The 23054-nt window shown below is 44.5% G+C and overlaps 2 protein-coding genes across 6 annotated transcripts in view; one reads left to right on the forward strand and one right to left on the reverse strand.

The window, feature by feature from the left end:
* Positions 1–1378: 1378 nt before the first annotated feature.
* Positions 1379–9535, reverse strand: LOC146343551 (uncharacterized). 2 transcript variants are annotated; one of them, XM_084855282.1, is made up of 3 exons: positions 9080–9535; positions 8003–8316; positions 1379–4472 (listed from the first exon to the last, which is right to left on the reverse strand). In XM_084855282.1, exon 3 carries the CDS (start codon positions 2542–2544, stop codon positions 1639–1641), a length of 906 nt encoding a protein of 301 aa, XP_084711408.1. In that variant the 5' UTR covers positions 2545–4472; positions 8003–8316; positions 9080–9535; the 3' UTR covers positions 1379–1638. The 2 variants fall into 2 exon arrangements, with proteins under 2 accessions (XP_084711408.1, XP_084711407.1); XM_084855281.1 differs by having other exon boundaries at positions 1379–8316; positions 9261–9535.
* The window catches only part of LOC146343552 (uncharacterized), a 32693-nt gene continuing 19141 nt past the window's right edge, over positions 9503–23054 (forward strand). Inside the window, exons 1-2 of one of the 4 annotated variants that reach the window (XM_084855280.1) lie at positions 9936–9979; positions 11286–11404. Coding sequence is in view for 2 of the 4 variants with exons in the window: in XM_084855277.1 (XP_084711403.1) it covers positions 22486–22557 (72 nt within the window). In the remaining 2 variants the exon portion in view is untranslated. Of the gene's footprint in view, positions 9980–10982; positions 22558–23054 lie in introns of those variants that run through there. The other 3 variants (XM_084855277.1, XM_084855279.1, XM_084855276.1) reach the window with 3 other exon arrangements.

A 23054-nucleotide genomic window follows, 5' to 3' on the forward strand; every position in this document is an offset into this window, starting at 1 on the left:
TGCCGGTGGCCCACAAGCCCAAACTGGCCTTTTATCTGGTCCCTAGTAGTCCCACCAATTTTTAACCAAAGGACAGTTAAGTTTTTGCTCACCCTTCACTTTTAAAGGCTGAGACAAAGAGAGTTTCAAAACCTTTTACAAGGGAAAGAACTGATAAATTTTAAACAAGTAATGGTTTTGTAATGTCCCGGGGAGTAGCATGTACAATTTTTTCCTTGTACATTGAGCTGTATAAATGTCCACCAATGCCACTATAAAAAATAGCCATGTATGACTACACTTCCCAACAACGCCCTCATACAGTTCTCTATGCAGGAGAATGAACAGGTGTATAAGGCTAAGAAGTTTAGACCTGGAGGTTGCTCACAGGCAGTCCAGCATGTTCAGAGTCAGCCATACCACCTGCAAACAGTTTGCAAAGAAGAAGACAAAGAAGACGAAGAAGAAAGCTGCGGTAAGGCCATTTAACAAAAAACCCACAGTTGGATCCCACCACCCTAGATAACTATGGGCCAGTTTCCTTTTCTAGGCAAGGTCCTAGAGCAAACGGTGGCAAACTCCAGACTTTCTTGGATTAAGCTGATTATGTAGATCTTTCCAATATGGGTTCAGATTGAGTTTGGGGACTGAAACAGCCTTGATTCAACCCACACTGGGAACTAGTCAAGGGGACTGCATCCCTGTTGGTTCTGGTGGACCTCTCAGTGACGTTCAGTACCATCAACCATGGAACCCTTCTGGGGCATTTGGCTAGACTGGGACTTGGAGGCACAGGGTTGCTGTGGTTCTAATCCTACCTGGCTGCGTGCACCCATAATGTGTGTTCACTTTGGTCTATGGGATTGTTCAGGGCTCTATTTTATCCCTTATGCTGCTTAACATCTACATGAAGCCAGTGGGAGACATCATCTGGAGTTTGGGGTTGGTTCTCACCACTATGCTGATGCTATCCAGCTCTACCTCTCTTTGTCAGCTGTTGCCAAGGAAGCTATGGAAGTCCCAAACATGTTGAGCCTTAACATGTTGAGGCTCAATCCATACATGTTGAGGCTCAATCCAGACAAGACAGAGCTGCTGTTGGTCAGTAGGGAAGCTAATGTAGGGTTGGAGGTGCAACCTATGCTGGATGGGGTGGCACTCCCTCTGAAGGATCAGGTTCAGTTTGAGGGTGCTTCTGGGCCCAGCATTGCTCCTGGAGGGGTCAGGTAGCTGCTGTGGCCAGGAGGGCCTTTGCCCAGCTTTGACTGGTGCAACAGTTGTGCCCCTTCCTGGAGAAGGCAGATCTGGTCACAGTGATCCATGCCTTAATTACCTCTCATTTAGATTATTGCAATATGCTCTGCATGGAGGCTGCACTTGAAGAGTGTTCAGAAAATGCAGCTAGTGAAAAATGCAGCAGCCAGATTGCTTTATTATTTATTTATTCATTCATTCATTCATTCATTCATTCATTTCATTTCTATACCGCCCAATAGCCGAAGCTCTCCGGGCGGTTCACAAAAATCAAAACCAAACACACAATAAAACAATTTAAAACATATAGAACATTAAAACCACAATATAACAATAATACCACAATAAAATCTAGCAGCAGTGCAGGAGTTTAAAATACAGATTTAAAACAGCAAAGATAAAAATTTAGAAAGCTAAAATGCCTGGGACCTCCTGGCGCCAAAAGGAATACAATGTAGGCGCCAGGCGAACCTCACTAGGGAGCTCGTTCCAGAGCCGGGGTGCCACAGCAGAAAAAGCCCTCCTCCTACTAGCCACCCACCTCACTTCCTTTGGCAGGGGCTCACGGAGAAGGGCCGCTGATGATGATCTTAAGGTCCGGGCAGGCACATATGGGCGGAGGCGATCCTTCAGGTAACCTGGCCCCAAGCCGTTAAGGGCTTTGAATGTTAACACCAGCACTTTGAATCGGGCCCGGAAATGGACTGGCAGCCAGTGCAGCTGGAGAAGTACTGGCGTAATATGAGCTCGCAGGCCAGTCCCTGTTAACAATCTTGCTGCCCTATTTTGGGCCAGCTGAAGTTTCCGGACCGTTTTCAAAGGCAGCCCCACGTATAACGCATTGCAGTAATCCAGACGAGAAGTTATCAGAGCATGGATCACTGTAGCTAGGCTCTCTCTGTCCAGATAAGGGCGTAGTTGGTATACCAGCCTAAGCTGATAAAACGTGCTCCGTGCCACTGAGTTCACCTGTGCCTCAAGTGACAGTTCTGGATCCAAGAGCACCCCCAAACTACGAACCTGATCCTTTAGGGGGAGTGCAACCCCCTCCAGAACAGGTTGAATATCACCTAGCCGGGCAGACGAACCACCCACTAACAGTACCTCCGTCTTGTCTGGATTGAGTTTCAGTTTATTGGCCCTCATCCAGTCCATTACCGTGCCCAGGCACTGATTCAGAACAGCCACTGCCTCACCTGGTTTTGATGTAAAAGAGAGGTAGAGCTGGGTGTCATCTGTATATTGATGGCACCTCAGCCCACACCTCCGGATAACCTCCCCCAGCAGTTTCATGTAGATGTTAAACAGCATGGGGGATAAAATAGAGCCCTGTGGAACCCCATGGCACAATTGCCATGGCAACTCTGGGTTGTTTAACCCCTAAACAACCCAGAGGTTTTGGGTTCAGACATCATGAAACAGCTCATTAACAGGGTGTTCCCAGGTTAATAATTAAAACAGAAATGGCTTGCACACACCTTGCACGCTCCACTCATCCTTTCATTGCTGCTGTGAGGCACAGGTTTGTAAGAGGATTTGGAGGCAATGAACACACATGTGTAGAAGTGAAAGATTTTATGAATTAGCAGGCAAAAGTGATACAGAAAAATGAAATCTACAAAGCAAGATACAAGGCTTACTTCTCTGTTCGGTTGTCAGGAACTCCAAGCAAAAGGACAACGGAGAGACCCCAGCCAATGGCCTTCATGCAGCACCAGGTCTGCGTCAAAGTTTGTTTGGGCAAACCCTCAGGGGATTTATATATCTGAGAGCTCCTTTTGCTATGTGCAATTTTCAACAACAGCCTCATTAATCACACCTACTGTGGTGGTCATGTTCTCAGGTCTTATCAATATTTATGAATTCCTGTACCACCCAAAGATAAGCTATAGCGGGTGGCAGGTTGCCAACAAAGATAGATAAGAGATCCTCCCAAATTCCAATGTTGTACCATCCTGAGCTGGTAACTAATCTTGAAAAACAAATAATTATAAGACAGGAAGCTTGAGGACCCTTAAAGGGGCCTGGTCTCAAGGAGAGTCAGGCATGAAGGAGTAATAGTAATAGTAGGACACCATCCTAAATCCTCAATGTACAAGGATGTCCTTGATGTACAATGGGTCTTCCAGTGAGTTTCCTCTATAGTAGGGGATGACATAATATATTTATTTATTATTTATGCATTATATTTATATCGCTCCTTTTTTCCTCTCGCAAGGAACCCAAGACGGCTTAGATTATTCTCCTCCTCTCAATTTTATCCTCACAACAACAACCCTGTGAGGTTGGCTGGGCTGAGAGTCTGTGACTGGCCCAAAGCCACCCAGTGAGCTTTCATGGCCGAGTGGGGACTAGAACCCGGATCTCCTGGCTCCCAGTCCAACACTCTCACCAGTATGCCACACTGGCTCTTGATATAAAGATTGAGGCCCCTTTTCCATTAAGGGTTGATATTTGCCATTGCCTTTGTTTTGTTAGTCTTGTTTCGACAGTCCCAGCCCATTTATAGAAGAAAACTTCCTGTTGAGTTGTGCCTCACATCATTTGTGTCCCATTATTTATTTTTGTGGTTTTCTTTTTTCTGATATGGTTTGCTGGGAAGTCTAATTGTTTGCATTATTGCTCTTAACTGTGCAACAAAAGCCTAATAAAGAAGACTGTCAGGTTAAATGCCCAGGCAAACAAAAATCTTTTGACCTGGCACCAAAATTCTTGTAAGGTCAGCACTAGTTGCACCCCCATGGGGAGGGTGTTCCACAAACATGGTGCCACAAAAGAGAAAGCACTTCCCCTAGTTGTCATATAAGGAGGAGAAGGCACCTTCAGAAGAACCTTGTATAAAATAATATTATATTTCTCTTAGCACAGTAGATGCCCCTTAACACCCTTTAGCCACTAAGGGCACAGCTGTATGTATGTTTAGACAGAGAGGAAAAAAGGCCTACAATTCCCAGCATTCCCTGGTTGGGAATTATATGGCTGTGTTTGATCTAAAAATGCCTCGGATTGTGCCCTATAACAACATCAAGGCCAACAGTAAAGAATTCTTTAAATATATCAGAAGCAGAAAACCAGCTAGGGAGGCAGTTGGACCATGGGATGACAATGGCGTTAAAGCAGTACTGAAGGAGGAGATTGCAGAGAAGATGAATGAATTCTTCTCATCAGTCTTCACTGCAGAAGATATAAGACAGATACCTGTGCTTGAACTGATGTTTTCAGGAAGGAGGTCTGAGGAACTGAGGCAAATAGTGGTGAAAAAAGATTAAGTTATTAACCTTACTGACAAATTAAAAGCAAATAAATCACTGGGCCCAGATGGTATCCATCCTAGAGTTCTCAAAGGACTCAAATATGAAATTGCTGATCTTCCAGGCAAAATATGCAACATGTCCCTAAGATCACCCTCTATACCAGAGGATTGGAAGATGGCCAATGTAACACCAATTTTCAAAAAGGGATCCAGGGGGGATCCAGGAAATTACAGCTAGCTTAAAGTCTGTTCTGGGTAAATTGGTTGAAGGCATTATTAAATATAAAATTAGTAAGCATATAAGAATCAACATGGCTTCCGCAAAGGTAAGTCCTGTCTCACTAACCTTTTGGAGTTCTTTGAGAGTGTCAATGAACATGAAGACAGGGGTGATCCGGTAGACATAGTTTACTTGGACTTCCAAAAGGCTTTTGACAAAGTCCCTCACCAAATACTCCTGAGCAAATTTAGAAGTCATGGAATAAGAGGACAAGTCCTCTTATGGATCAGTAACTGGTTAAAGAACAGAAAGCAGAGAGTAGGAATAAATGGTACATTCTCCCAATGGAGGGAAGTAAATAGTGGGGTTCTGCAGGGATCTGTACTAGGACCAATGCTTTTCAACCTCTTCGTAAATGATCTTGAATTAGGAGTGAGGAGTGAAGTGGCCAAGTTTGCCAATGACACCAAATTATTTAGGGTGGTTAAAGCAAAAAGGGATTGTGAAGAGCTCCAAAAGGATCTCTCCAAACTGGGAGAATGGGCATCTAAATGGCAAATGCAGTTCAATGTAAGCAGGTCTGAGGCAAAAAATCCCAACTTCAAGTATAGCCTGATGGGATCTGAGCTAGTGGTAACTGGACAGGAAAGAGATCTTGGGGTTGTGGTGGACAGCTCAATGGAGATGTCACCCCAGTGTGCAGCCACTGTAAAAAAGGCAAACTCTATGTTAGGCATAATTAGAAAAGGAATTGAGAATAAAACTGCCAATATCAGACTGCCCCTATACAAATCTATAGTATGGCTGCACTTAGAATCCTGTGTACAGTTCTGGTCACCACACCTAAAAAAAGATACTGTAGAGCTGGAGAAAGTGCAGAAAAGGGCAACTAAAATGACCAAGGGGCTGGAGCATCTCTCCTATGAGAGAAAGTTACAACAGCTGGGATTGTTTAACTTGGAAAAAAGGAAGGTAAAGGGAGACGTGATAGAGGTCTACAAAATTATGCATGGTGTGGAAAATGTGGATAGGGAGACAGTGTACTCCCTCTCTCAAAATACTAGAACTGGGGTCATTGTATGACGCTGATTGGTGGGAGATACAGGACAGATAAAAGTAGTTCTTCACACAGCACATAGTTAAACTATGGAATTTGCTACCTCAGGGTATAGTGATGGCCACCAATTTGAATGGCTGTAAAAGGGGGTTGGACAAATTCCTGAAGGAAAAGACTATCAAATGGCTACTAGTCCTGATGGCTCTGTGCTACCTCCAGTACCAGAGGCAGTGAGCCTCTGTACGCCGGTTGCTGGGGAACATGGGTGGGAAGGTGCTGTTGCACTCTTGTCCTGCTTGTGGGTTCCTGGTTGACAGCTGGTTGGCCACTGTGTGAACGGAATGCTGGGCTAGATGGACCCTTGGTCTGATCCAGCAGGGCTCTTCTTATGTTCTTATATTAGTGGTAGAATCAACTTCTTCGCTCTTTTATTGCACAGTTAAGGGCAATATTGCAGAAAGTAGACTTCACAGCAAAACACCCCAGATGACTCAAGCAAATCATAACGGAAAAAAGAAAACTACAAAAATAACAAGACACAAATGTTCTGGGGCACAACTCTCTTGTGTGAGCCCACCAAAAGGGATGGGACTGTTGAAAGAAGGCTCTGAAGTTATTTTTGCACATGGTCGGGAGGAGTTGTACCTGCTGTTTTCTGCCTCTCATGCAGCTGTTAGTGGCACAGAACAGAACAAAGCAAAAAGGCACCGGTGAATATGAACCCTTAATGGAAATGGGGCCTCTGTCTTTATATTATGTTCTTGTTCCTCCCAGTTGGTCTTTTGCTGTTTTATTGTTGTTTTACTTTTTCCTATATCTATTTTCACTTCCATTTTGTCTTTGTTTCTCTCTCTCTCCCGCTCTCTCTCTCTCTGTCAATCTAAAATGGTCACCATGCATAATTCCAACCCCAAAGGCAGGAACTTTTGACAGGTCTAAAACGGGTTTCTAGTGACACAGTTTTTAAAGGACAAGAGACCCTGCAAGCAGACGGGGGTGGGGGGAGAGAAAGTGGCAATCCCAGCAGAACATGCCCAAACCAGATACAAGGTTTCTGCAGAATAAGAGCTTGAGCTGGCTCTCGACCCACTTTCTCCGAAGAAAAAGAAATCAAGTTTCAGCATCACAGACGTGAGAATTCTTACCGTCCACCCCTAAAGTCATTCAGCTGAGTAAGTTCAAATATGCAGCTCAAATATACATGAGTCAAGCAATATGCACATGTACATGCACATACAAACGTGTGGACTGGCTGCACTGCAGGCATGAAATCAGCGTGTTACGGATTTGGCCTTTGCCAAGTCTTTTCAATCTATAGTTCCAGTATTTAGGAAGCCATTGGCTGCCAGTTAACTACCTATAGTTGATCAATACACTTCAAATAAAGTGTATACCAAAAATTGTTTTGGGTGGATTCATTTTTGATATTGTACTTACAAGAATTAGTAAAGGAAAAATCTTTATGATCCTTTTTCATTTTTCTTAGAAATAAGCTTGTAGCATTGCATCAAAATATATTGTGCATATAAAAATATTTTTTGTTGTTATACAGAGCATTACTAAAAGCCCTTAGATCTTAATAGCTTAACAGGAAATAGAATTTCCTAAACATTTCTTGTTCTTAGACTTTTAGTCTTAATACTTTAAGGGAGCAATCCTATGGCCTCTAGACACTGTCTAGAGGGCCACAGGATATGCTCATTTCTGGGAACCGTCCTCGGAGCCCGCATTCCGAGGTCGGTTCCCAGGAAACCGACCTCCCGCCCCATCCGCGCTGCCTCCAAGGCAGCATGGAGAAGCCCCGCCCTCCGTGCTCGTAAGAGGAGTGCGGAGTGACTGAAAAGGGGCAGGGCTGGGGGCATTCTGGGGTGGGGAGAGTGGAGATGCATAGGATGTGTTGTATGGCCGCTTCCTCTCCCGGTCACCCCCCGCTGCTAGACAGCCGAAAACAGCTGTCTAGCGAAAAATAGCAAGGCAAGAGAGGTGCAGAGGGAACAATTCCCCCTGTGCCTCTCCTGCCTTGCTCTGGATAGGCGGTCACTTTCGAGTTTGGAAGCGGCCACCTATCTAGTTAGGATTGTGACCTAAAAAGGAGAGTTCTTCATTCTAAATACCAAGTTTCCCATTCAATAATGAATAAGCTGTTCAGCTGACAGGTACACTGCCCTGGTGAGCTTCTGATAAAAATCTCCTGCATTCTAAAATCAGCACATATTTATACTTTTCAAGTAAAATTTACTTCATAGCTAATATTATCTTGTTGTTCAGTCGTTAAGTTGTGTCCGACTCTTCGTGACCCCATGGACCATAGCACGCCAGGCCTTCCTGTCCTGCGCTCTCTCAAGTCCATATTCATGGCATCGTTGATGCTATCTAGCCATCTCATCCTCTGCCGTCCCCTTCTCCTTTTGCCTTCAGTCTTTCCCAGCATCAGGGTCTTTTCCAGGGACTTTTCTCTTCGCATTAGGTGGCCAAAATATTTGAGCTTCAGCTTCAGTATCTGTCCTTCCAATGAGCAGCTCACAATCTTAATTATCTCGTTATTAAACATTCCTAAAAAAATTAGAATATGCAAAAAAAGGCTTACAGGTACACCTTTCAGGATAGAAACATTCAATTATACCTTTGAGAAGTAACTCCTTACTCAAAATTTGCCAATTAAACCTAAATCTATAATTTTTTTCTAGACATCTGTATATCAAACTTTTTGATGTGGAAACCTTGCACAAATATTTTTTGCTCATTAACTGATAAGTGAAACTTTTAAGTACACTTTTGACCTGGAATAATACAGTCTCACAGCTGTTCATTACTCAAATAACTTTTTGGCCCAAGTGATAGGGCTTTAACGCAATATTTTCTCTTTGGATACCATCCAGGTCAACTTGACCGTTTTTGTTTTATGCCAGTTACCCAGAATTCATTTTGAACCTGCTTGTGAACCTGTATCTTACCTTTAATACAATTATTACTTTTTACTTATTTACACTTTCAAATTCTTAATGATTTAGCATTAAACATTTGGCATTTGTATTTCATAATAAGGCATCGTATATTGTTTTAAGAGAGGTGCGTTAGCATGTGAATAGTCTTCCCAGCAAGTCCAATAAAGCAAAATCAGCTATTTCCTAAAATCCAGGACAAATATAAATACACACAACCTCTGCGCATGGGGGAATGTTTGCACACTGGCGGGTGCAGGTTCACTCATATCCCTTCACCCTGCCAGGCTTCACCTTCACATCCGGCTCAGAGCACACAACCCTCAGCAGCCCCCTCCCCATTTCACACACGCAGCCCAGTCCCCCGCTCCCACCAGTGAAACAGCTTCTCTCTGCCTGTGTTTATCTATATACCATTTGAGGGAGTGTTCAACGCACTGTTGTTGTTTTGCTTTTGTGTCCTTTTATCACACTACTTATTTTGATGTGTCGATCTTTCACTTCTAAGCCACCCTCAAAAATTTTGGAGAGGCGGGGCACAAAAATCTATAATACCTCAAAAATCAGTCAGTAGACGGATAAGAGCGCGTCCGTCTGCACAAATGGAAAAGCCGGATTTCGGCCGCGTTCAAGGCACAGTGGCAGGAATCTTTCCCGAGACACGGCCGTGTTCCTTTTCATACGACAAAGCAGTTTTTGGAGTCAAGATTTGCATGCCCGGGCGGAGCTAATTTCTGGCGGATTCCTCCCATTGCTTTCGGTTTCTATTACTCGATTTTAGGTAACGCGGGCGCCCTTTCACAACGCGGTGTAAAAGACACACACACCCATTCTTGAGAAACTACGACCAACTTTCCAGGAACGTTTTAACCCGCATCTTCTCCGCAGGGAAAACACAGCCGCGCACCCACCCTTTTAGTCGGTGCGGACGTGCACCGCTCGCCCCCTCCGGCGCCTGCAAAGCTAGCTCTGATTTTGCTTTTTGTTTTCCCGGGAAACTGCCCACCCTCCTTTGAACGGGAGCGGGCCCGCCCGCGCAGCTGTATCTCCGGCCAATCCTCAGCGCGGGGAGCAAAGGAGGGGGCGGCGAGCACCGGTCCCCGTCTCCGGCTCGTCTGCACCTGCCTTCGGCGCTCGGCGCTGCAGGCGGCGCGTCTTTCTGTTCGCCCTGCGACGACCCAGAGGATCGGCGCAGCCCGGAGGCTGAACGTCGCTTGCGGGGGCGGCGGGGTCAGGCGCCCCCGGGTTTTACAGCGCTGCGAGCCGGCCGCGAGGTGAGGGCGATTTGCCCCGGAGGAAAGTCCGCTTTCTGTGAGGTCTTGGTGAGTTGGGGGCGGGCGAAGGCAGAGGCAGGGCAGGCCTTGCCTTGCCTTGCCTGCGCTGCGGAGCCCAAAGCCCCGGGTTCGAATCCCGCCTCTGCTGCGGATCCGCCCGCCGGCCCCAGCGACGCACACCCTCCACGCGGTTGTCTTTGTTTGTTTAAACCTGTTTTTTATACTTTTTACGCTTGAATTTTGCTGTTTTTATTACACATTTATTGTTCACCGCCCTGATATCTTTTCGTGAAGGGCGGTTCACAAATATATACATAAATACGAAGAGCGGCATCGGTTGAGGCGGTGCTTTGCAGAGAGCTGCGCAAGCCAAGTAGGCGGGTCCCTTCCTCCAAGGACCGGACAGTCGAAACCAGGGGAAACGGCGGAGGCAGGGCAGGGCGTGGGAGGCTACGAAATTTGCCCGAGTTCAGCAAAAGCGGGCTGAGGGGATCTGCCGAGGGCCACGTGGGTTTTGAGGAGTGGGAGAAGTGGCACCAGGTGGGAAGTCTGGGAACGAGTTTCGGTCAAGAAGTGGCGTTGGGTGGAGTGCTTCAGGACGCAATCCTGTGCCTGTTTAGACTGGGAAAAAATGGGACTGCTGGGAGTTGTGGGATTCTTTACTGTCTAAACATGCATAGGATTGCGCCCTCAAGAGAGCAAGAGGCTCCAGGGTGGGATAACTGGAGGAGCGGCGATAATGTGCGGGGCGGGAGATAAGAGGGAACCGGAGTCAAAGGTGCAACTGAATCTGGCACGGCCCCTTAGTTGTTATCCCCAATGGAAATCAAACCGCAAAGGTAGCGTAGCTCATCCACCGCATTGTCTTCTGCCCTGTCTGTCGGTTGTAGACTGTAAGTTCCTTGGGGCAGAAGTCCTCCTTTGTGCTTGCATACAGTGATGGCACCATTTAAATAAAGTAGTGCTTGTATTTTTAAAAGCTATCGTAATTATAAATAGTAAACATAATTAAAATGTTGTCTTGGTGTCATTTTCCTTACCATTTGTTGACCATATTATTCCGTTATTATGGGTGTGCTGGAATTCTGCCTGAAGTACAGTAGAGGGACTATTTTAATAGGCTGTCCCTGTTTGTTTGAGGACACATACCAGGATAAAATGTCCCCATAGATGTGAGCACCATTTAAACTTGGGTCTTGCTGTTGCTGTCACTTTCCTAAAGGGTCACAACTGCTATTATTTCCCTTCACTTGTATGAGTTTATGGCAGAAGTGAGATTTGAACTGGGGACTTTCTGTTTTTTTAGCTCAGTTTTTTGGCCTCTACACTACACTACCTTCAGGACCAACTAAAAGTCACAATGCTGTAATCCATCTTGAACATTCCACAGAACTGCTCCTCAGATTTGATGCCCCCCTTCCCAAGGTAGTGTGGGAAAGAAAGAAGAAAAAGGCATGAGTGGGAAAGAGCTTGGTGGAAGCCCCATCTGCTTCCATCAAGCTCTGGGTGGAAGAGGGCCTTAAGATGCACAGTCAGGCAATAGGTTTTATTAGGACAAAACAAAATACGATATTGTGTGTGCAATCTTTCACGATCTCAAGATCTCTTCATCACACAAGATGTTACAAAGAGTAGGGTTGTGTGTGTGTGGGGGAGGATAAAACAAAAGAAGGCTGCCTTGATGTTGAAATCAAAGCTCAAGATTAAGTTTGAGTGGTGCACTAGGTTATATATATATATTTTAAAAGTTGATAGAAGCCAAATTGGGTGGTGGTGCCTAGTGGTTGGAGGGTGGTTGGAGGGAAGGAATCCATCAGAAGTAGAGTCCTGTCTTCAGGTGGTAGATGCTCATCTCCAGTTGTAGAATTCAATTTCTAACTGTCTAAGGGCACAATCTGAAGCATGTTTAGACAGAAAAAAGGCCTACAAAAAGGCTGGCTGGGGCATGCTGGGAATTGTAGGCCGTTTTTCTTTCTAAGCATGCATAGGATTGCGCTCTAAATTTGGTGTTCTGCAAGTTGCACAAAACAAAGAATGCTACTGGTCCTTAAGGAAACAAAAACCAAAATCCACAGTTAGACAATATCTTCATTAACCAACCAAATGTGCATACAATTGTGGGCAAGCTTTTGAGATCTCCAGATCTATCAGGCTGGATTTATTTTTATTTATTTATTTATTACCTTTCTATACTATACTCTGGGTGGTTCACAAAACAAAAATTCTAGTATTTCAGCAAAAAGTAGTCGTGGGGGCGGGGGAAGAGGGGAGGAAAAAATGATGGACTTGATGTTGAAATTATGGAGTCTGGGTAGGCAAACTGGTATCCTCCAGGGGGACTACAATACCTATAAGCCCCAGCCAGTATGCCAATAGTCAGGGGTTATGGAAATTGTAGTCTGAAGCTTCCAGAGGGCACCATGTTGCCTACAGCGGCTTTAAAGCTAATAACCTTTGCTGAATACATAGCTTTTGTACCAGGCTTGGACCCCAGACCTGCCAAAAGCTGCTGGTGTCCACCCTTAGAACTGCTCATGGCTCCACCTCCTGATGTTTGAAAGTGCAGCCTTCAGGCCCTGCTGAAGTACCAGAATCCTTTATTTGGGGGAGGGGGTGTATTGTTAAAGTCTGTCTGTAATGCAGATATTAGTTTTGTATTTTGACCTTGGAAATACCCTGATGAAATGATACAAAAGTGTGTGGTGATAAGCCTTGGTCTGCAGAAGGTGGGCAGCCTGACTTGTTAAGGTTTGGACTCTCTCCAGAAGTAAATGAACTGGTTCTTCTTTTTCTTCCCCCCATCCCCATCCCCATCCCCCCCCCCCAGCTTTTTGTTGAAATGTTTTCATCCAGCCAGGACTGCAGGATGTGGTTAGTTTGTTTCTGTTGGTTAATCAGCAAGACAGAATACTATCACCTTCATAAATTCCTTTTTGTCTTTTATTAATAGCCTGGCCTGGAGGGCTCACTAATTATTCTAATTCATGCTTGTATCAACATCCACAAGGAGAGGGTCAGGAGAGGTCTATATATCTTAAAAAGCTAGCATACCCAAACCATATGAAGGCCTGGTCCACCTAGCCCAGTTCTGGCCTCTCTGACTGGTAGTGTCTCCCTGGGGCCCAAGGCAAGGGTATTTCCAAGTCTTCTACCTGGGATCTTTTCCACTAAAGATACTGGAGAGTGAACCTTAGACCATACCTGTTTAACTTCTAAAATGCAGTACTATCCACCTTTTTGCCTTAATAAGGGGTGCTTGGAGTGACTCGCAACATAATCTGAAAAAACAGTTGAGGGTGCAATTCTATGCATGTTTAGACAGAAAAAAGTCTACAACTTCCAGCATTCCCCAGGCAGCCATGCTGGCAGAGGAACGCTGGGAGTTTTAGGATTTTTTCTGTCTAAACATGCATAGGATTATGCCTTGATTTGCCTTTTGTGTGCAAAGCATGTGTTGTGACGAAGCCTCCCTGACCACAGATAGTATACCCCTGAATATTAGATGCTGGGGAGAATCACAGTAGAGGTCTGTTGCTTTCATGCCTCACTTGTGACTTTCCATCTGTTTGGCCGCTGTTTGAGTTAAGATGCTGGATTAGATGGAACCTCCTTAGACTGTTCCAGCAGGGATCTTCCTGAGTTGAGTCACTAAGTTTCAGTCTCTCCTAGGATAATCTGGGGGCATTCCTGTTCTTCTTCTCTGAACTTGGCAATATTTGTGATTTATTAATGGATATGAAATATTTTTCTCCTCTTGCCCTGCTCTCTTTGGTCTAACTACCCTAGTGCCTTTTGCCCTCTGTTCAAGTCTCTTCCCTCCCCATTATCTAGTCCGATGAAGTGTTCTGGAGAACTCAAGAACCTGCATGCTATTTTGTGATAGTTTGGCTAGTCTAGTAAAGTTGTTGCCCTAATGTGGATTTTGTATTTTCGCTTAATAAAAGCTTTCTCTGAATTACCTCTGACTTTATTTCTGCTTTTTTCTGACCTCACCAAAAACTCATCCCCCAGCGCTAATTATTAATCCCTGACCTTTTCCCACTCCCCTCCCCATCACTTTTCCCCCTTATCTAGTCCTGTAATTCTAAACACCTTGAGTAGGGAGCACATCCCATTGAAGTAAGGGCCAAACTAGATGTAACCATTCAGCCCATTAACAACAGACAACTGTCTGGCTGTTTGGTTTTCTTTAAGTGTAATTGTCTGATCTGGATCAGGGCTGCAAAGAGTTTAAGCTCCCATCCATGCCCACTTCCTGATTTGGATCCCCCCCACTGCAATTTATGGTTAAAAAGCATTCATGCAGTTGCTAATTGTGTAACTGTGACTCCTGAATGGAGTTGGGAATGGTGCAATCTTGTATGCACATTTACTTAGAAGTAAATATCATGGATTAAAGTGGATTTGATTCCAAGTAAACACACAAAGGATTGGATTGCAGTATTTGTGGTTGCTTCTTGTAGAGCCCCCTGCATGTTTTTGGTGCTACCATGGACCAGAACCACAATAGGTAGCTTCTTCGGGTGCTGATTAAGGCTATCAGTGGGTATAATTATGATGGTTATATGCTACTTCCAGGATCAGAGGCAGCATGAGGTTTTCTATATGAGGCTGTTAATCGCTGTTTTTGGTTCATCTCAGAATTGAGATCTGAATTCTACACAAAGAGCTTTTCTGCTATATAACCCCTAGGTGGCGACATGCTATAGTGGAATATCACAATTACACAAGTATGAAAATCCCTTTTCTTTCACTTTCAGAAATATCCCATTTTCACTGCTCTTAAAAAACCTTGGGAAAGTGTTCTTTAAAAAAAACAGAAGTGAAACTGGGGGATCACGACACTGTCTAAAGAAACTGTAAACAACCATGAGTAAGGAATCACGACCACACAATAAATGCCTTGTGTAGAAAAGCTCCATGTCTCTGAATACCAGTTGCTGCGGTATGACAGTGGGAGAGGGTAATTGCCTTTCATGCCCTCTTTGTGAGTTTCCTGGAGCCATCAGGTTGGCCACTGTGAGAAAATGGATGTTGGACTAGATTGGCCTTCGGTCTGTTCCAACACAGCTCTTCTTTTGTGCTCTTCCATGTGCAAAATGCTTTTACATTTGGCGCTCTTATGGGGAAGGGGTCCTGGAAACCAGTCTGAGAAACTCTGTGAAAATACTTGCATTTCCTTGTTTTTGTTTGTATAAGGCAGTATGGGTGTACATATATTGAATGGAGAGGCTAGACTTGCCCAGGTCTCTTATTGTTGCAGAGAGAGTATTGTTGGGCTGGGCATGTGCCCTTCATCTGTGGGCTGCAAGCATCTGAAAGTGCAAACTCTGGATATTTTGGTGTGGCAAACTCTTTTATTTGTGGTTTTTCACTGAATGATCTGTCTGGAATTGATGTTAACATGGCAGGGAGAGAAATCACTAGTGCAGGTGCTGGCACTATGTTTGCGTTGTTGAGGCCAGGGTGAGGATCAGAGGGAGAGATCTGCATGGTTGTTGTTGTTGTTGGGACTCCTGTATCTTTCTGAAGTAGTTGTATGGAAAAGAGCATTTCAACAAGTGCAGCCAGGGGTGAGATAAGCAGCACCTTCTGAAATTCTGTGTTTTTTGGTTTTGTTGTTTTTTACATAGTCCCCTGGGCAGGGCCCACAGCTTAATGGCAGAGCTGCATGTGTTGCATGCAGCAGGGCCCAGATCCAGGGTCTGCTGTTGTCAATGTAGACAATACTGGGCTGAATGGACAAATAGCTTAACTTGGTATTAAAGCAACCTTACAAGTCCACAGAAGTTACTAGCCCACATGTAACCTTATTAATAGCTTATGGCACATTGATAGCCTGTAAGAGGGGAAAATGAAGCAAACTGTCTTCGCGTTTCCTCTAGAGTCCGCTTTTGGTTGTCTGGAGGAGTTTTGTTACTTGTCATAATTGACCAGGCAATTGGTGAGTTATAAGCCTATCTGAACAATACGACCTTTGTTCAACTATTTTCACTTTCTAAATATGGGATTATATGAAGAGTCTAGCAAGACAAGCCAATCTTGTTCATGGCTAAGATTATTATAATTGGATGGCAGTGAGTAGTTCTCCTGCTGGGATCTTGTAAGGAGTCTTTCTGCTTTTCTCTTGGTCTCACTGTCTCCATGGTCGAGACAAGAATGCGCCTCAAGGGCAGCACTAGGCCTAAATACTGAAACATTTGTGGCATTCAGTTCTTGATAATTTCTATGGAAAGAGATGAACCTAAAAGGGATTGTCAACCAAATTGTTCTAACAGCTGGAACCCTCTTGGGAACATTCAATATCTCAACAACTACCAACCATTTTATGGAAAATAGAGGAAATTATTGATATTAAATGCACAACAGGTTCATTGTGCCTTAATAAGCTTTATGTACAGTCTTGTGCAGTGCAGTGTCTAAGGACTTTGAAATTCACAGTCTAGGTCTGTGTGTTCCACAAGAATCCAGGAAGCACACTTTTACTCTGTGATAGTAGAAACCTACAAGCTAGGCTTCAGCAGTATGTGAAGCGAGAACTACCGGAAGTACAAGCTGGGTTCCGAAGAGGCAGAGGAACTAGAGATCAAATCGCCAACTTTTGCTGGATCATGGAGAAAGCAAGAGAATCCCAGAAAAACGTCTATTTCTGCTTCATTGACAACGCTAAAGCCTTTGATTGTGTGGATCACAACAAACTGTGGCAAATTCTGAAAGAGATGGGGGTACCAAACCACCTTACCTGTCTCCTGAGAAACCTGTACAAGGGTCAAGAAGCAACAGTAAGAACCGGACATGGAACAAACGATTGCTTCAAAATTGGGAAAGGAGTACGACAAGGCTGCATATTGTCACCCTGCTTATTTAACTTATATGCAGAGTACATCATGAGAAATGCCGGGTTGGATGAATCACAGGTCAAAATTAAGACTGCTGGGAGAATTATCAACAATCTCAGATACGCAGACGATAATGGCAGAAAGCAAAGAGGATCTAAAGAGCCTCTTGTTGAGGGTGAAAGAGGAGAGTGCAAAAGCTGGTTTGAAACTCAACATTAAAAAAACGAAGATCATGGCATCTGGCCCCATCACTTCCTGGCATATAGAAGGGGAAGAAATGGAAGCAGTGACAGATTTTACTTTCTTGGGCTCCAAGATCACCACAGATGGTGACTGTAGCCATGAAATTAAAAGACGCTTGCTCCTTGGGAGGAAAGCTATGGCACACCTAGACAGCATAGTAAGAAGCAGAGACATCACCTTGCCGACAAAGGTCCGTCTAATCAAAGCTGTGGTTTTCCCAGTAGCAACGTATGGCTGTGAGAGCTGGACTATAGGGAAGGCTGAGCGCCGAAGAATTGATGCTTTCGAACTGTGGTGCTGGAGAAGACTCTTGCGAGTCCCCTGGACTGCAGGGAGGTCAAATCAGTCAATCCTAAAGGAAATCAACCCTGACTGCTCATTGGAAGGACAGATACTGAAGCTGAAGCTCAAATATTTTGGCCACCTAATGCGAAGAGAAAACTGTCTGGAAAAGACCCTGCTGCTGGGAAAGACTGAAGGCAAAAGGAGAAGGGGATGGCAGAGGATGAGATGGCTAGATAGCATCACCGATGCAATGAATATGGACTTGAGCACACTCCGGGAGAGAGTGCAGGACAGGAAGGCCTGGCGTGCTATGGTCCATGGGGTCACGAAGAGTCGGACACGACTGAATGACTGAACAAGTAGAAATAGGCTTTTGTTTGCTTTATTTAATATATCCCTATCTCACCTTTCTTCCATCTTGTAACTCAATGTGACCAAGGCACTCTCTCATCCAGGCACTGACCAGACCGAAAATTCACTGTTCTAGGAAAAGGTGGTGGTGGTGGGGCAATGTTTTATCAACCAGACAAATACTGTTTGCAGGCAATAATTTCAGGTCTCTTTTGCTGTGTGCGTGTGTTATGCAACATGCCAGTTGTAAGATGTTAGTGCCTTGTTAAGTTAACATGTCCTATGTGTGTAGTCTCTTTGGGGTCATGTTAACTGGTTTCTACATGTATATTTTCCCACACCAGGGGAAAAGTGGCAGGGATGGGAAGAATAAGACTTTGAGCAGAAAAATATCCAGAAAGGAATGGTTAGAGAATGGCACTGAAAAGGGAGACCTGTGTTAGGGGAAAGGCAGTTTGGACTGAGGGAAATGTGGTGCAGGAGTGGGAATGGGGGGGGATGGGGAGTTGCTCTGCAGGAAGAGTTGGGATAAAAGGGCAGTTGAGCCCTGAGGCAATTTCAGGTAGGGGAGGGTTGAGGCAAAAGGAAGCGATGTGGGTTGCCCTGAGGGGCTGGTGTGTGTGTGTGGCCACACAGTGGCAGTTCATCAAGTGATTTGTGGGTTGCCCATAATAATTTGGTCCTGAAGAAATTGCGGAGGAGTGTGTGTGCTAGAAACAGTAGCTTGGCCCTCAAGGGGTTTTATTGTGTGTGTGTGTGTGTGTGTGTGTGTGTGTGTGGTGTGTGTGTATGGAGGGGGGGCATGGACCCTGAGGAGGCTCAATATGGGCCACTGGAGACCTCGCTCTGAGGGAACTTGCTATGCAAATTAGAGTAATTTACATCAGAAAATTTTCTGAGGTCCAAGAGAGTGTTCTAATTTAGCATGTTTCTTTTACTTTTTTTTTAGTTAAGAGCTCGTTTTTGTACCCTGTGTTAACTGTTTTTGTCCCAATATACTACAAGTATTTGACCTGAAATATTGGAGGGGAAAAAATTAAAGCACATGTAATGTGACTAAATGTTATGTAGACATATTTACTGGAATTGTTGTAAAAATTTAAAGACAATACCATGCATTTCCCTATCATTGTTTAAATGTAAGGAAAAAACTCAAAAGGTACTAACAGTTGTTGACACACTAATACATTTTAGCAGCCCAAAGAACTATGCATGATATGTTGACAACCACTCATCTACAACTTTGAAATTTGTCTAATACTGTATTTGTGGCTGGTAAATTCACTGTTACTAGTGAACTTAAGAAATTGAAAATTTTCTGCGGAAAAATAAAACAGTGGAAGATGTCCCATTTTAGACAATTTTCCGTCCCACACCACGGCTCAGAAGAGGCCTCTGGTAAAACCAGCAAGTCAGAATCAATTTTGGGTTATATGGTTGGGTCTTCCTTTATGCAAAACTGTTTGTTCCTTGCCAGCTTCTTTCTGGCAGGTGCAGAAGAGACTATCTTATGATAACTTTGTCATATTGTTTATGCCTGTGTGGAGAGCTCATACATTCATTTACGCTGTGTGGAGAGCTCATTCATTCAAGTGGCCCACAGACAGCTCAGGCTCTAGTTAGGAGAAAGGCAGTTTGGACTGAGGGAGATTTGGCGTAGGAGTGGGAATGAGAGAGGGAAATGGGTTGCTCTGGGGGGAGAGTTGGGATAAAAGGGCAATTGGGCTCTGAGGCAACTTCAGCTGGGGGAGGGTTGGGGCAAGAGGAGGCAATGCGGTTTGCCCTGAGGCGGCTGGAATATGTGTGTGGCTACAAAATGGCAGCTCATCAAGGGATTTGTAATAATTTGATCCTGAAGAAATTTTAGAGAGGGCAGGGCAGGGCAGAAGAACTAGAAATAGTAGTTTGGCCCTCAAAATGTTTTCCTAGTATTTTAACTAAATTAGCTAGCACTAACAGATGAGCACATCTAAAGCTAACTTACCGAAGACATTCCAGCACTGCTTTGTGATGATCGAGATGTTCCAAGGACATAGTTGCATGATTATTATTTTTATTATTGTTATTGCATTTATATCCTGCCTTTTTTTCCCCTCTTGCAAGGAACCCAAGGTGGCTTACGTGGTCCTTCTCCTCTCCATTTTGTCCTCACAGCAACCCTGTGAGGTACATTAGGCTGAGAGACAGTGACTGGCCCAAATCACGGCCGAGTGGGGACTTGAACCCGGATCTCCCGAGTCCCAGTCCAACATGCTAACCACTACACCACACTGGATACCTGGCCACCCTTATGTAGAAGCCTCTCAAAGTTCTCCATTCTAACTATTGATCATGAAGAGAATACTTATATAATCCAGTGGTGGGATTCTGCTGCATTCCATTTTATAGAAGCTCCTAGGGGCTGCATTCCAGTTGTGTGTGCGTGTGTGGGGGCAAATGCAAAAGTGGGCAGAGCTGAAAAATCCAAATCCTCCCCCCATTATATTGCTACCAGTTTATAGCAGAAATAAGTAGAACAAGCCTCTGCATATCTACTCAGAAGTAAGCAAGACTGAATCACTCAGCAGCACTTTTGAACAGCATCCCAAATATCAAGCCTGTGCATGCATATTCAGAAGCAATCATGAGCATCTTGTCTACTCGCAAGTAAGTAGGCCAGGTCTCTGCAGGACAAGATTAAGAAGGAAGCAGGAAAGGACCACTCAGCAGCTTCCTCCCTGACCCCACCCCTCATCAGCTGATCGGAGATAAATGCTTTCCCTTGCTAAGCACCGGAAAAGCGGAGCCTTTTTCAGTGCTAGGCAGGGGAAAGCACTTGAGCTTTTCTGTCCCTGGCAGAGGGGACAGGGCCATGGGACGAAACTGCTGGGGCACGTGGGGAGCCTCCGTGGGCAATATCAGGTCCGCAGGCTGGAGGTTCCCCATCTCTGCTCTAATACTATGAAATACCTTTCAAGATGGCTTCACTTCACCAGGTTTTCCTTGGCCAGCTTAAGCGACACACGTGATGTATTTCACTTTGGTGAGATGTCACTTCAGGAGCTAGATAACAATACAATTCTAATGGTTTCCCACCAATCCAGCAATTCCTCCCCATCCAAGGGTGGGTACCATTCTTATATTGTGCTTATAATGCAATGGCTGTCCTAACTTATATCTTACATCTGTACTTCTCTATGTATCTAAAATACTTTGATTACACAAGTACACTCTGAGAAACAAGCCAATTGTTATTGTAGGTCAGCACATTCCAAGAGAACTCTCCCCCTTCCCCCCAAGCAAAAAAAGATCCCTTCAGAACCTCCTGTAGTTTTCTTTCATGGTGCATTGAATTCAAAGCATCAAGCTATTTAAGTGAGCATGGCACTAAGAAGAGTTTAAAAACCTTTCCTCCATGCAGGGGAATGTTTAAGGAGAAAGGCTTTTAAATTTTTAAAACATTACATGTTTTTCCTTTCCCACTATCGCCCCCCCCCCTCCCCAAGAAATTGAATGGTTCCTCCAACTATTTGTTTAATTTATTTAAAAGATGCATAAGCCACCTTTCTGGGGATATCCTCCCAAAGCGGTGTACACAAAATGTTATATTTTGCTATGTAGCAAAGAGGGTGGAAAGAAAAAAAATCCTGTCCTTTCACCCTTCCTCCACACCAACAGACCTGAGTAGCACTCCAGATCTTCCAGCAGTGGACCAGTTTGCCAGCTCACAGGTCTCCATGTATAGGAGGAGGCTGCTCATGCACCATGTGGGTGTGAGGGTCTCTGTACCATTCACCAGTCAAACAAAGGGTGACAAGATCCAGGAGACACATGCCAATATTGTGTCCCAGATCTAACTTGCTAGGTACGAAGCTGCTCTGGATCTGTCTTTGATGGAGAAAAACAGAATGTACATATATTAAAATAAAATAGTGAGTTCATGGTAACAATTGAGATTCAACCTGAGGCCTTCTTGATTCAAAGCTCACTCCTTCAACCAAATCACTACTCAAGATTTTGTCAGTGAAAGAGAAGGATTGTCAAAGTGTTGGCTAGTTAGTTCATTTCAATGTGGATCTCCCTGGGGAAGGAATGCCCTCGATTATTTGGAATCTGTAAACTATGCTTTCTATTCTGCTGTTGTTCTGGCCAAATCAAGACAGAGTTCATCTTAATCTTTTATTTTACATTATAAAAGCACTGTTAGTCTGGTCCTATATGGACTTGGGTATACATAGAAAAAGCCTCTTGAGTTCATGATGTGATGACTGAAATTACCTTTTCCTTTTGTAATTGCCTTTCCTTTTGTCTCAAGGTGCTGCTGTTTTGCGAATTGCACTCAGTCTTTGAAGTTGATATTGCCTTGCTAATTGTACTTAGCCTTTCATCAGTTGTCTTTCATTAGATCTGGGGTTAGAAAGCTGAGAATGGGTGTGTGCCTGGTTTCTTTCCTTTACCATGAGGCCTAGGGCTGAGAGTTGGGGTGCATGAAGACATAAATGGTGCCCCAAGATAAGGAAGGAATTTTGAGAGGAACTGAGAAGAAGAGAGGGTCCTTCGAAGTGGACAAAGGTTACCGTAAAAACAACAGGATGCATCTTTCCAGCCTGGTGGACCTTGTAAAATAACACAAAGGTGCCTGAGGCTGTAAAATGCAAAAGACAACAACTCCCAAGAACCAGTTCTGATTGGGTGCAGTTCAGGCACCCCTGTGAAGAGCCAAAGTGAGAGGCTTAGAGGAGATGCCCTGTGCCATCCAAAGGGTATAAGAACCCCAGAAGAGGAGTATACAGCAGAACCCTGGACAGCATGTGCATGCCAGAACTCCGGTCCTTCACCTCTACGTTACACCCTAGCCTGGCTAGCTTTGGTTGTACATGTGTGAGTATGAATGAGTAGTTAAGTAGCTACTGCATTTCCTTTCAGTTGTGGGCAGCATCCCCACAGCATCTGCTGTTCTAGTAAATAAAGCTTTCAGTGAGAAACATTGGTGTGCTCTTTCAACTCTGCCTCTATAAGGTCCTGGGAATTTCAGCCTGATCACATGAGATTCCTGTGGAAATTGGTAAAACCTGCCACAGTGGGATAAAATAGAACAAACCCTGACCTCGAATTTAGTTGTAAGCAATCATGTCTATCTTCTGGCTTGGACAGAAGAGTGGAGACTCTTTTCCTTGGTGCTGGAATGTGAAGGTGACAGACTGATTGTTAAATAGGCCTTGCTCAGCCATAAAGACAATAAGATGGGTGGACAACATTTGGCCCTCCAGATTTTTTTGGCCTACAATTCCCATCAGCCCTAGCCATCATAGCTAATGGTGAGGGATGATGGGAGTTGTAGGCCAAAATATCTGGAAGGCCACAAGTTACCCTCCCGT

The sequence above is a fragment of the Heloderma suspectum genome, chromosome 5, assembly GCF_057233095.1.
Source record: "Heloderma suspectum isolate Gila_16-S chromosome 5, 16-S_ref, whole genome shotgun sequence".
Classification (NCBI taxonomy): domain Eukaryota; kingdom Metazoa; phylum Chordata; class Lepidosauria; order Squamata; family Helodermatidae; genus Heloderma; species Heloderma suspectum.

Bases quoted from the DNA above. Each gene is read 5' to 3' on its own strand.
- LOC146343551 (XM_084855281.1), bottom strand. From the start codon at position 2,544: ATGCTGTTTAACATCTACATGAAACTGCTGGGGGAGGTTATCCGGAGG.